The 13,351-nt window shown below is 33.8% G+C and overlaps 1 protein-coding gene across 3 annotated transcripts in view; it reads left to right on the top strand.

Moving 5' to 3' along the window:
• The window catches only part of TOGARAM1 (TOG array regulator of axonemal microtubules 1), a 90,561-nt gene that overhangs the window by 22,785 nt on the left and 54,425 nt on the right, over positions 1–13,351 (top strand). For all 3 annotated transcript variants that reach the window (XR_004232012.1, XM_031952618.1, XM_031952617.1), the window contains exon 2: positions 9,135–9,288. Coding sequence is in view for 2 of the 3 variants with exons in the window: in XM_031952618.1 (XP_031808478.1) it covers positions 9,135–9,288 (154 nt within the window). In the remaining variant the exon portion in view is untranslated. The remainder of the gene's footprint in view (positions 1–9,134; positions 9,289–13,351) is intronic.

The following is a 13,351-nucleotide window of genomic DNA, read 5'->3' as shown; positions in this document are numbered from 1 at the left end:
TGGATGTTCACCAATAATCTTTTTAATAGAAATCTCTTCTAGAATTTTTTCAGGATTCAAAATCAAATATATTGGCATATAGCTTGCAGACTCTACTTTCTTCTCTCTTTTCAACATTAGGACAACACTTTCCCTTCTCTAGTCATAATGGAGCCTTTTGCTATTCTCCATGGTCTTTCAGAGATTGAGTGTCTAACAGTAGCATTTGACTACTCTTTTCATATCCAAAGATATAGTTCCTTTAGGCCAGGTTATCTGAATGCATCAAAGGTATTCTTTTACATTTCCTTTGCTTTCTTGGGCATAATCTCTGTGATAGTCTTTTTTTTTTTTTGTAGTTGTTCTGTAATTTCCAATGCAAAGGTCATTTTCCTTGACTGAGAAAATCAAAGCAAAATCAGAATTAAGCTTTCTTTCAGTTATCTTTGTTCTATTTGTCGGATTGGGCTTATCAGTCTTGGTATCTGTCAATTTTGGCCTTTTTTTTTTCTTTGATATTGTTTAAAAACAATTCTTTTTGTTGTCTCTAGCTTACATAGTATTTATCTTTCTTAGAACGTTAAGATCTTTGAGAGTAGAGATTATTTCCTTTCTTTGTATTTGTATTCATACTTCCTAGTATAGTTTGGTCCCCAAGAAAAGCTTGTTGATTAATTTGAGTTTCAAATTCTCTTCCTCCTACTTTTCCACCCCATAGAGGAGTTATTAGCTTTCTATATGGATTGAAATTTTTAGCCTTAAAAAAAGCCCAAAACAACCAATTGCCTCTAGTTATTTACACCTCCAAAAGGACTTGCATTAGTCTTTCCAGTCAATAATCAACTTTTAATAACCTAACTTTCACTCACTTTCTTTTCTTAGGTTTAGAAATTCCAGTGCTACCTTCTTTCCCTCTCACTTTCCTTTCACCAACTTTTCTGTTTCATCGATTTTCTCTACTCACCAGTCCAATTGAGGGTACTTGCAATTTAGAGTACAGATAAGAAGAAACTCTCTAGGAACAGATAGCTGCAGAAGAGGAAAGAATTTCTGACAATACCCCACCCCCACTATCTTGGCATATAGAAGGCTTTTATACTCTAAGGGGAAAAAAACACACTTATTTTTGTCACTAGTAAGTCTTGCAAATGGAGCAGGGCAACTTATTTCTGTCTGGGACTGGTCTTGAAAGTAGAACAGTCCAAACTGTTCTCCTTGCAAGCAAAGGAAGACAAAATGTTTTTTTTTGTTTTGTTTTGTTTTTTTGTTTAAGATCAGGTATAAGAACAGAAATATCTTTAATCTGTATTAAGTAGGAACAAGTGATGGGGTAAGGTAGTCTTGAGGAAATACATGTACTTGTGCCTAGACTGCAGGCTAATCCTTAGGTTATTCTTGTTAATAAAAAGCCCTTCTCTCCACCCCCCTGTTATTAGTCTGATCAGCCACAGTTGGACATATTGTAACTTGACTCCAACATACTGATGTAATTTTGGTCCTCTTCAAGAATAAAGGACAACAACCAACCAACTTCCCCTCTCCCTCTTGAAATTTTAAAAGTTTCACTAAATTATGGTCATCTCTAATAGCTCTTCAAATTTACAGCCAGCACTTTATAACAAGAATTAAGGGAACACATGGATGGGGTTGCTAGCACCCTGGTTAGACATTTGTAGATCTTTAGGACTAGAAAAAAGATTATAAAGGTTATAAGAAAAGAAAAGAAAAAAGGTTATAAAGATTAGCAATAGGAGGAGATTGTAGATTAAGACTAGAATGAAATTGTGGACCCATGATGAGATAGATATCCAAGTAAGGGAATGGGGATAAGCTCCAACTCATTTCTTTATTTATTCCATGGTGCTGAGAGGAAAGAAGGCCTTGGATAATGTGGAAGTCATCTCTGTAAGTTTGTATTGATTAATGCAAGTGCACCAATATGTAGACTGACTATGGCATATCCTGACCCTGAGAATCAAGGTGAATATCTTGAGCTGCTCTATTATCAGTGGAAAATTGGGTGATAATCTCTCAGTCAGGAGTGCTTCTACAGAAGTGACGAAGCTACTGGCAGTAATTTCCACAAATGCAGAGATTGAAAGATAGCCTTTTTAAGGTCACCAAAAGTCATATTCCTCCATTGGCTTCTAGGTACATTAGTACCTAGAACTGCAAGGTGTGGGTACCAGTGTACCTAGAAGCCAATGGAGGAACATGACTAGGTTGTACCAATGTAATAAAAACAATAATACTACTAATTTTAATTTGCATTTTTAATTCTATACCAATCAATTTGCCAATTTGCTCAAGGGAGCAATTTGCACAACTTGATAACATGATAAAAGTCATATAGCAAAGGCAAGATACTAAGGAAAATGATGAAAAGGGATAAAGACAAAAGGTTAATAGCATTTCCAGGCCTCAGAGTATATTATAAAGCAGCAATTATCAAAAGTGTCTGGTATCAATTTAAAAATAAAGAGGTAACTTGATGCAACAGACTAGATTAAGGGAGAAGCTGAAATAGTGTTACTCTAACCCAGGGTTCTATGAACCCAAAAACCTGAATTACTTAGGAAAGAAAACTTACAAAAACTGCTGGGAAAACTCTGAATGAAATAAATGAATATTTCTCAAAAGTAGAACATACCTTAGGCCTGAGGTTCAGGAACTCAACTCTCTCAGAAGACTAGAGCAGAAAGGTCAGACTCTAAGCCTGAGCCTCAGGGAGTCACGTGACCTACCGGAAGCAGACAGGGTCACTGACCGTTGGGCAATAGCTACTTCCTTTCCAGAAGGGGGCAGTGTACTTCCATCTTGGTGTTATATAGTTACCCTTCTGCCCTCAACACACGCCTGCTCTATTCTGAATTGCTCAGATAGGATGTTAGCTCTCCTGCAAAAACAGAAATTAGACTTTCTGTTGCGTCTTGAAACACTTCTGAGTAGTCAAATTGAGTTAAAGGGTTTAATACTCCATCCCACAGGACTAGAAAACAGTCTGGCAGAAACTAGGCTTTTGCCAACACTTTATTCTGTACTTGACAATTCTAAATAATGATATGACATTAATATTGAAGATCATATTTTTACAAAATTAGAGACGTATATCATGTAACTATCACAGTTATATATAGGAGGTATGTTCTTAACCACAAGAGATAAGTAATTTTCACAGATAAAATAGGTAACTTTGGTTACATCAAACTGAAAAGCTTCAGCTCAGATACAATTAATATATTTAGAATAAGAAGGAAAACTTTTGAATGGGGGAGAAAAAATAACTTTGTATGAAAAATTCCCTTGTAAGAGATTAGTATCCATTATGTATTTTTAAAAAAAACTTGCATACAATTTTTTGTTCACTCATTTTTCAATCAGGTCCATCTTTTATGACCCCTTTTTTGGAAGCAATTTTGTGAGAAGGAATTGAAGTGGTTTGCCATTTCCTTCTCCATCTCATTTTACAAATGAGTGTCTTGCAAGATTTGAATTCAAGAAGATGAGCTTTCCTGACTCCAGGTCTACCAGTCTATCACCTCATCACCTGGCTGCCCTTGAAAAAGTAGTGATCTCTTTAAGAGATAATAGTCAGACTAAGTGAAAAAAATGAGTTCAATTTTAGACATACTGAGATATCTCCAGGACATCTACTTTGAAATATTCAGTAGGCAATTGGTGATTCAGAATGGTCAGAGAAAGCTTATCACTGCCCTGATAGGACCATTTTCTCCAACTTTTCCCAGCAAACCTGTAGATCTATCCAGTACTGGTTTTAAAAATTAGGTGTATTGCTCAGCTAACTAAAATTTCCTCATAAAATGATGGGCTGTGCTGATTCATTACCATTAGTGCTTTTTTTTTGAATCTAAGAGAGATTATAGGTAATAAGTCAAATCTCAAGAGATTCCAACTCACTAATTGCCATTACTGATACTTAAATCAGTTGTTTTGCCTTTGCATTAATAACGTTACATTAAGATTATATTGTAGTTTTAGGAGAATACGTAACACTATTTGAAGGTAACCACTATCCATTCAAAATATTTAAAAATGCATTTAAACTTCACTTTACATTCATAATTACATATATTTCATTTTCCAAGTAAATAGCAATAATACAAAGCAATAATCATGAAGGTAAAATACATTTTAAGAATTTACAGAGAAATGATAGTATCTTAACCTAGCTAAAGTAGATTCCTATCTCTGAGGCTGGAAGGTTTGTATTGTTTTTTTTTCCCCTTCTTTAGAAGAAGGAGGCTGCCATGATTACTTTACCTTTCTATTTCAATTTTAAGCTTTAGAAAGGTAAGCCTTTTAAAAATGACATCTTCCAAGGTAGGAAAAGCTCTAATGATTAAAATGCTGATGGTTAGTAGTACTTGGTGAGAGAATGGAAGTTTTCAGTAAGAACCATTAGTATCTTATCTAGATTGAAAAACTAATAATATATAAAAATGTAAAAGTTATCTGTTTTCCATTATTTCAATTTCCCAGTATTATGTAGCATATGCCAAAAGTCTTAGTATAGTTTTAAAACTATACTAAGACTTTTAGAACATTCTATGTGCTTGACAGATAGGATTATAGAGCATTTTTATTGAAATAGTAAGAGACTTTGAAATATATCATTTGTTTGAGCAATAGTATGAGACAAATAATTATAAAAGGCAGAATAAGTATCCTTTAAATTATCCTGGGATTATGCAGTAGTTTGATAATTCAAAATCGAAAATTATAATAATGAGTAATTACTAATTTCCCCCCACCCCTTGCTTTTTTGGTGTTGTGAACAGTTCAGTAATAAATGGGATAATTAGATCAATTCCAAAGAAATGACAAGGACCTTGAGAGTAGGGACTATTTCTGCCTTTCTTTATATCCCTAATACTTGTTAAATGAGAACAGGTAAGGATTCAGTTGGACAACTAGGAAGATACCTAAGATCTTTACAAAAGTATTTAAAGTTTAAAATTTCTTTAAGAATTATAGGAAAGGTGTTATGTACTTCTTTTCTGTGTTGTGGGGAAAATATTTTGATAATTTGATTCATGGTAGTAATTAAGCAGCTCTATAGAATTACCATTGATGTAGAAATTTCAAGGAATACAGCCAGTCATTCTATAAATAATGGAGAGTATGGGATCTAAAAAAGAAACAAATTTACATCAAACAGAATTTGATAAAGATGTAAAAATCCCACCCAATATGTAAGCTCCAACATGTGTATTTAGATTTATTAATATCTTTGCCAAATTATGGATATGTCCAGATTGATCAGGGATGTGGGTGTAGCACTTACATATTATTTCAGTGTGCTGCCAGTAATTACAAAGGTTTATATTCCCATTATTTGAAAATAATAATATTGAATGCAAACAACTATCAATGTCTAAAAAAAAAAAAGTTTAGGCTATTGTCACACTCGATACAGTTTTGTCACAATTTATTATCACATTGTAGTCATAATTTACCACCATATGTATGTCTCATTAACATTTACTACATTGATGAGAAAGTTTTAAATTTCGCTTTATGGATGTCCTTAACAAAAAGATAGTTTGTATTTGGAGGATTATTTTCATGTTAATAGATTGAGTTCACATTGAGTATTCATTAGGAGAGTCAGAGATGACAGCATGATGTATAGAAAAGTAAAACTACTGTTTTTAAAGGTATAGAGAAGGGAGATGAAATGTTATAAATGAAGAACAGATAAAAGGACAATTTGACTTGATCACAGAGAGAAGATTGAGGAGTAATTCCTAATTTATTTTCTCACCCCGCCCCGAGGCAGTTGGAGTTAAGTGATTTACCCAGGGTCACACAGGTACGAAGTGCTAAGTGTCTGAGATCAAATTTGAACTCAGATCCTCCTGGTGCTCTATCTACTGCTCCACCTAGCTGCTCTGTAATCCCCAATTTTGAATGCTCTAGATAAGTTTACTTTGGCAATATATTTTCCAGGGCTGTATACATAGCTAATGATGTTGATACAGTCCTTGACAGTCTTAGCTCAGTGTGTAGGATGCTCCAAAGGAAAGTGTGGGAGAGAAGTATTAGAATACCAGCCAATGAGTATTTTTGTATCTTTTTTTGTCCTCATATTCTTAATATCTAGCACTGTACTAACATATAATAGACTTGAATACTTTTTCATTGATTGATTTTAAAGATTATGGCTCTGTTTCATTGATCTCTTGGATACATGAATGGCTTTAGCATTAGTAATTGTTAGCATTTTTGTTATTTCTCCAGTTCTGTTGACATTATCAAAAATAAATTTATTTTTATTCTGCTGGAATGAAGATGTGAATTTTAAGTTTTTATAGAATACTACCCTGAGATAATTGTCCTACCTTATCAAGGGAATAATGTATCTAGAATAGGTATATTTAAAATATACCATGGTGGGGGGGGGGAGGGTTAAGAAGGTCCCCAGAAGTAATACTGATACAAACGAAGCTTATTCTCAGAAAAACTTTGACAAGAAATTTAGTATTTCAAGCACTCAAATGTTTTTCCATTATTATTTGCAAATCCATTTTGAAAAGATAATGTGTAATTATCAATAATAAAGTCCTAAATTTAGTATCTTTATTTTTAGTGAAATAGCTCTTGAGAATTAGAGACTTTTTTCATTTTAATTTATTTCTCATTAGCTCTTTTTTTCATTCTGTCACATCAAAATAAAAGTACATTAAATAACTTCAAAGTGGGGCTCAAAGTTTAACTAAAAAACCTCCTACTCTTTATGAAACTGACATTAACTTAAAACTATTTGTTAATCTCAATAAATAAATCCCTCAATATTGGTTTTATTTAAAAATATTATTATTATTATTATTTTTTATTTAATAGCCTTTTATTTACAGGATATATGCATGGGTAACTTTACAGCATTAACAATTGCCAAACCTCTTGTTCCAATTTTTCACCTCTTACCCCCCCACCCCTCCCCTAGATGGCAGGATGACCAGTAGATGTTAAATACATTAAAATATAAATTAGATACACAATAAGTATACATGACCAAAACGTTATTTTGCTGTACAAAAAGAATCAGACTCTGAAATATTGTACAATTAGCTTGTGAAGGAAATCAAAAATGCAGGTGTGCATAAATATAGGGATTGGGAATTCAATGTAATGGTTTTTAGTCATCTCCCAGAGTTCTTTTTCTGGGCATAGCTGGTTCAGTTCATTACTGCTCCATTGGAAATGATTTGGTTGATCTCGTTGCTGAGGATGGCCTGGTCCATCAGAACTGGTCATCATATAGTATTGTTGTTGAAGTATATAATGATCTCCTGGTCCTGCTCATTTCACTCAGCATCAGTTCGTGTAAGTCTCTCCAGGCCTTTTCTGAAATCATCCTGTTGGTCATTTCTTACAGAACAGTAATATTCCATAATATTCATATACCACAATTTATTCAGCCATTCTCCAACTGATGGACATCCATTCAGTTTCCAGTTAAAAATATTATTAATAGCAAGAGCAAAAGGTTTTTTTTTTTTACCAATAATAAGTAAAATGAAATTATTTTAAAATTTATTTTATCCTTTAAAATATTTATTTTCTGTATGTTTTATACTATACATAATCTTAGTACAGGAGTATATATATGTATGTAGTTCATAAGTAAATAACATGTATTGGGGATGCCTCTTCTGATAGGAATAGATGATCAAAGAATTTTGGAGACCATTTTTACATAATTATAACTTTAAAATTTTATTACAATTTTTCTGAGGTGTGTTTTTTTGCTTGGATTAATATGAAATTTGTAATTTCATCTCTCTAATCCTGTGAGTAAAGAAATGAGGAAACTTAGAGCTAGAAACATGTTTGGGTAAAATGGCCAAGGCAGTTAGGAAATTTTTTTCCAGAGTACCATGTTATATATGCATGTAAGTTTATTATTGTGTGTTTTTAAAAAATAATTTTGCATTTTACATTTTTAAAAAGTTTTGCCTCCTATTATAAATTAAAGATCTTGCTATAAGGAAAAGATCACTAGATTTAGACTCAGGCTTAGGTCAGGGTTAGAGGCAATAGACATTTGTTTTTAGTTTTTTTGTTGTTTTAGGCTTTTTTTCTGAGACAATTGGAGTTAAGTGATTTGCCCAGGGTCACACAGCTAGGACGCATCAAGTGTCTGAGGCCCATTTTAAACTTGGGTCCTCTTGACTTCAGGGCTGTTGCTCTATCCACTGCACCAATTAGCTGCCCCTAGACATTTGTTAAACACTTACTATGTACCAGCTGGGCAGTTAGATGTTGCAGTGACTAAAATGTTAGGCCTGGAATCAGGAGGATTCATCTTCTTGAGTTCAAATGTGGCCTCAGACACTTACTAGCTCTGTGACCCTGGGCAAGTCACTTAACACCTTGTCTCAGTTTCTGTAAAATGAGCCAGAGAAGGAAATGGCAAAGAACTGCAATGTCCTTGCCAAGAACACCCCAAATAGGGTTGGGAAGAATCAGACATGACTGAAACAAGTAAACAACTATGTACAGTCACAATGTTAAGCCCTGAAGACATAAAGTCCTAAAACAATCCCTCTTCTTTTGGGGCTTACTATCTAAAAGAGGAATGCTACATATAAAAAGATAGGTTGCTAAGCACAAGCATGATAATGTCTTAAGGCAGGGATCTAAAGTGACTTTAGAAAATGAGTTTCTGAGCTGATTTCAGCTCAGAAATTGTTAAGTTTCTAGAGCTCATGAAGTCCAGGAGTGATGGGACATGATTAATGACATGAATTCTCTGGTAACTTCCTCAAACTGAGGATCTGAGAGAAGCTCTCAAATATCTATTTCTCACCCTCTTCAACCAGAGGGAGAGACCCCACCGGCAAAGACTGCTGAGGAGGCTTGAGTTTCAGAGTTGATTTCATCTTGTAGAGATCATAAAGTCCAGGGAAGTAGCCAGATGGAAAATGATGACATTCTACTCATAACAATTATAGTTGTGTGACCTTGGACAAATGACTGTAACTTTCAGGCTTTTTGTCAGATCAGTTGAGGTAATACACATAGTATTTATTAAACTTGAAATAATATATAAATGCTGCTGTTGTGTACTATGTTGTGTTATAGTTAAGCTAAAGCTATCTTTACCTAATTTATTCTTCTGTTCTTTATAGTTCTCTGCATATGATTTCATCCCAACTCCAAAATTAAGGCTCTCTCAAGGAATGCCAGTCAATGATGATTTATGTTTTAGCAGAAAAAGAGTGTCAAGGAATTTATTTCAGAATAGCTTGGATTTTAACCCAGAGCCACCGCTTGTATATGCTGGTAAGTAACAATTGCAGATAGAGAACATGTTTAAATAAATGAAAATCTTTCTTGTACTCTGAAATTGATTAATTCAAATAAGGATTTATATATTCTAATTATAAAAGGTGATGTCACAAGAAAATTAGAAGAAAGTATAAGTTATCTTTCATAACTGGGAATTAAATAAAACATCATAAGAAGTAAAAGTAAGCAATTTTTAGTTACCAAATTTTTTCCCTTTAAACAAAATTAAAGCAGCTAAAATAAAAAGATGCTATTGACAGGAGGGGAAAAAAGTATTTTCATTAGCTAACCTTTGATAAAAGTCCAAAATCAATATAGGAAATAGACATAAAACTTAAGTCATTCCTAGCAGATAATTTTATTGGCAAAGTTACAAAACTGTTGATGTCCTTGATGTTCTTTGGTCCTTTTTTCATTTTATCTCTTTATATTCAGTGCTTATTGCTTTAAGTGCATTAAACTTTTGGAACGGTATTAAATATTCATTTCTCAGTTTAAAACAGTACTTGATTATATTTATATTCTGTAGTTTGTTCAGTCATGCACAAATGATTGGAAATGATTATTTGCTTCAAGAACTATTGTTATTAATACTGTGGTATTATTAGGGCCTTTCTATCTTTCACTTTGTAAGAGTGTATAATGAGAAAATGAACTGTGCTTCCTGCCTTCAGGAAAGACTAGTTAGATTTAGCAATTAGAAAATACTTGATAATCTTTAAAGGAAACATTTTTAAACAAGAAGTAAGATTAGATGCCATATATAGAAAAGTGGGGAGAAATTGGAAGGAATGAATATAGACAAATTTTTTTAGAATTTGGCTGTGGTAATGGGGAAAAATATTAAATGACAGCTCTAGGAGATAATAGGGCCAAGTGAAGGTTTTGTCAGAGGAGTCAGGAAGGAGTGGGTTCCAGATCACTGGTAAAGAAATAGAGGAGATAACAGGGCATTCAATGACGGGTTTTGAGATGTAGAGTTTAAAGAGTAAAGAAAGTTGATAATTGACGGATTATGTTTTCCCCAAGAACTTATGAGGCATAGATCTCTGCTGAGTGGAGAGGCCTTAGAAAAAAGAAGGTTCAGAACAGTTACTGAGGGAAATATGATGGTGATGAATCAGTTAAGGCAAAATAAAAGGATTACTGTGCAATAGTAAGGGTCTGATCTGTCTGTAACAGATTTGTGGCCAATCCCATCTACACAATTGTGTGATTTCCTTCAGGATTGGGTTATTTTGTTTTTTAATTCAATAATATTTTGTATTATTACATATAAAGATCATTTTCAACTTCATTTTTGTAAGGTTTTGGGTTCCAAATTTTTTCTCCTTTCTCCAAGACAGCAAACAATCTGATATAGATTATATATGAACAATCTTTTTAAATATATTTTCATATTAGTTATTTTGTGAAACAAAAATCAGAACAAAAAGGAAAAATCATGACAGAAAAAGCAAACAAAAAAAAATGTGAAAGTAATATGCTTTGATCCATCTTCAGTCTCCATAGTCCTCTCTGGAAGTCAAAGAAAATTTATGGGCACATTCTTAGTTTCTATTTCAAAGAAAAAGAACAATTACAACTATTTGGTACTTCTTTATCTTAAATCCTGTTTTGGAAATAGGCTTAGCATTGGTATCACTGGGTCAAAGTCATAGTTCAGTGATATTTTGGACACCATAGTTCCAAGCTCTTTATGGAATGGCTGCACAATGCATAGCTCTATTAACAGTACATTAGTGTGCCTGTTTTCCCACAGATTCTCCAAATAATTATCATTTTTGGAATTTGATGCCAACCCCTTCATTTTAAGACTGAAAAAGACTCAGGTGAGTCACACATATATAGTGGTAGCAAAGATACATCTTTATTTTTTTATATTTAACGAGTTCAACTATACATTGTTGTTCACTCTCAAATTCCTTGGCCCCTTGTCCTATCATTTTTTATAACCTTTCTAACCCCAATTCTAATTAGAAAATGAGTGGATGCCCATCAATTAAGAATGGCTGAATAAATTTTGGTATATAAATGTAAAGGAATATTATTGTTCTATAAGAAATAATGCAGGCTGATTTCAGAAAAGCCCAGAAAAACTCACATGAATTGATGCTGAGTGAAATGAGCAGAACCAGGAGGACACAGTTACACCATTACACCAAGATTATGTGATGATCAACTATGATAGAATTGGCTCTTCTCTCAGTAATAGACTGATCCAAGACAATTCTAAGACTTGGGATGGAAAATGTCATCTGCATCCAGAGAGAGATCCTGAAGGAAACCCAATCCTGAAGGAAACCACATAATTGTGTAGATGGGATTGGCTACAAAACTGTTACCATATCAATCAGACCCTTATTATTGCGCAGTAATCCTTTTATTTTGCCCTGATTCATCACCATCATATTTATTATTGTTGTTGCACTGTATAAAATGAATATAAATGAAAATGTATAAACTGATATAGAATAAAATGAACAGAACCTGGAAAACAATTTATACAATAACAATATCATAAAGAATAACAGAAACAATATCATAAAGAATAAAGATTTCAAAGATGTAAGAACTCTGGTGCAATGACCCAACACATTTTCAGGGAACTAATGATGAAACATGTGCTCCACCTTCTGACAGGTGATAGACTAAAGGTATAGAAAAAGATATGTATACATTTTCAGTTATAGCCAGTGTAGAAAGTATTTGCTTTTCTCTTTGTCCTTTATTCCCATTTCCCCCACTGCTTGTTCTTTTCTTCAGGAATACTGTATATAACTTTGTAGCATGGCAGTGGCCATGTCCCAACAAACTGTTTTGGCAGACACGCTAAACCAGGTTGTGGATAACAAGGGATCTCAAAACTGTGAATTAGAGAAGGGCTATCCAAGTGTGGGAAGATTCCCCTAGTGAAATGGATATAGGAGAACAATTTGTTCCAACAGTGGATAGTTGATGGTTGAAGGTAGGCACTGTAAATCACATAAAGCTTGGTTAGACACCAGAGACTCAAAGGCCATCCAATGCATGAGTCCCCTCCAATTATCTTGGCTTTTGTCTTGCCACTGGACTCTGAAGACTGGAAGAGAAAGTCAGGTTAATGACTTCATGCAGCCCTGCCTCACTTAAATTCAATTCATGGTTAAATCAAAATACATTATTTTACCATTGTTATGCACCTCTAAAGTCCTGTGGCAACAGATAAGTGACAAAGTTGCAGGTATGGATACCCTGAGAGATATAGCCACAACTCTCCACACTGGCAGATCAAGCCATTGGGTTGTCTTCTCACTTTTCTCTTCTGGATGTAGAAGTGAATAGAAAAACTGCTCTAAATACTGTCTTTTTCACCCAATCCTAGTCTGCTTATCATGGCAGGTGGTACAAAAAATGTACAAGAACTTTCACAAAGATGATTCCACTTCCTATCAATACAGGGAATGAGCACACTTATGGGTAATACAAAATCCAATAGACTAGAAAGACAAACAGTTCTTGTTGCAAAAGAACTCAGCAGATATTGCATCTAAATAGCAACTCTGAGTGAAACAAGGCTGTTAATTAAATAAAGACCCATTTACCAAAATACAAAGAATCTCTTTTTCTAGAGTGACCACAATAATGGGGAATGTTATGAAACTTGCATAGGTTTTGCAATCAAAACTAATCTAGTCAGCAAGCTTATTATATGCCTGCCAAAAGAAATGAATGGCAGGTTCACAACAAAGTGATTACTCCTTGCAGGAAAGCAACATACTACCATCAGTGCATATGCTACCATCATGATGGATGAACCCTGATGAAGTCAAAGAAAATTTTTTATAAAAACTTGAAGACACTCATCATCAGTGTGCCAAAAGAGAAGCTTATAGTTCCGAGTGACTTTAATGCCAGAGTAGGTACAAACTACCAGACATCACAGGAGATCCTTGGAAAAAATGGAATCAGAAACAGCAACAGCAGCCATTTACTTCTGAAGATCTGTGCATCTCATCACCAATACTGGTGATTTTTTTTTTTTGTTTACCTAAGTACAATAAAACTTCATAGATGC

The sequence above is a fragment of the Sarcophilus harrisii genome, chromosome 2 (genome assembly GCF_902635505.1).
Source record: "Sarcophilus harrisii chromosome 2, mSarHar1.11, whole genome shotgun sequence".
NCBI classification, from domain to species: domain Eukaryota; kingdom Metazoa; phylum Chordata; class Mammalia; order Dasyuromorphia; family Dasyuridae; genus Sarcophilus; species Sarcophilus harrisii.
This window is presented reverse-complemented; position numbering and strand designations above follow the sequence as displayed.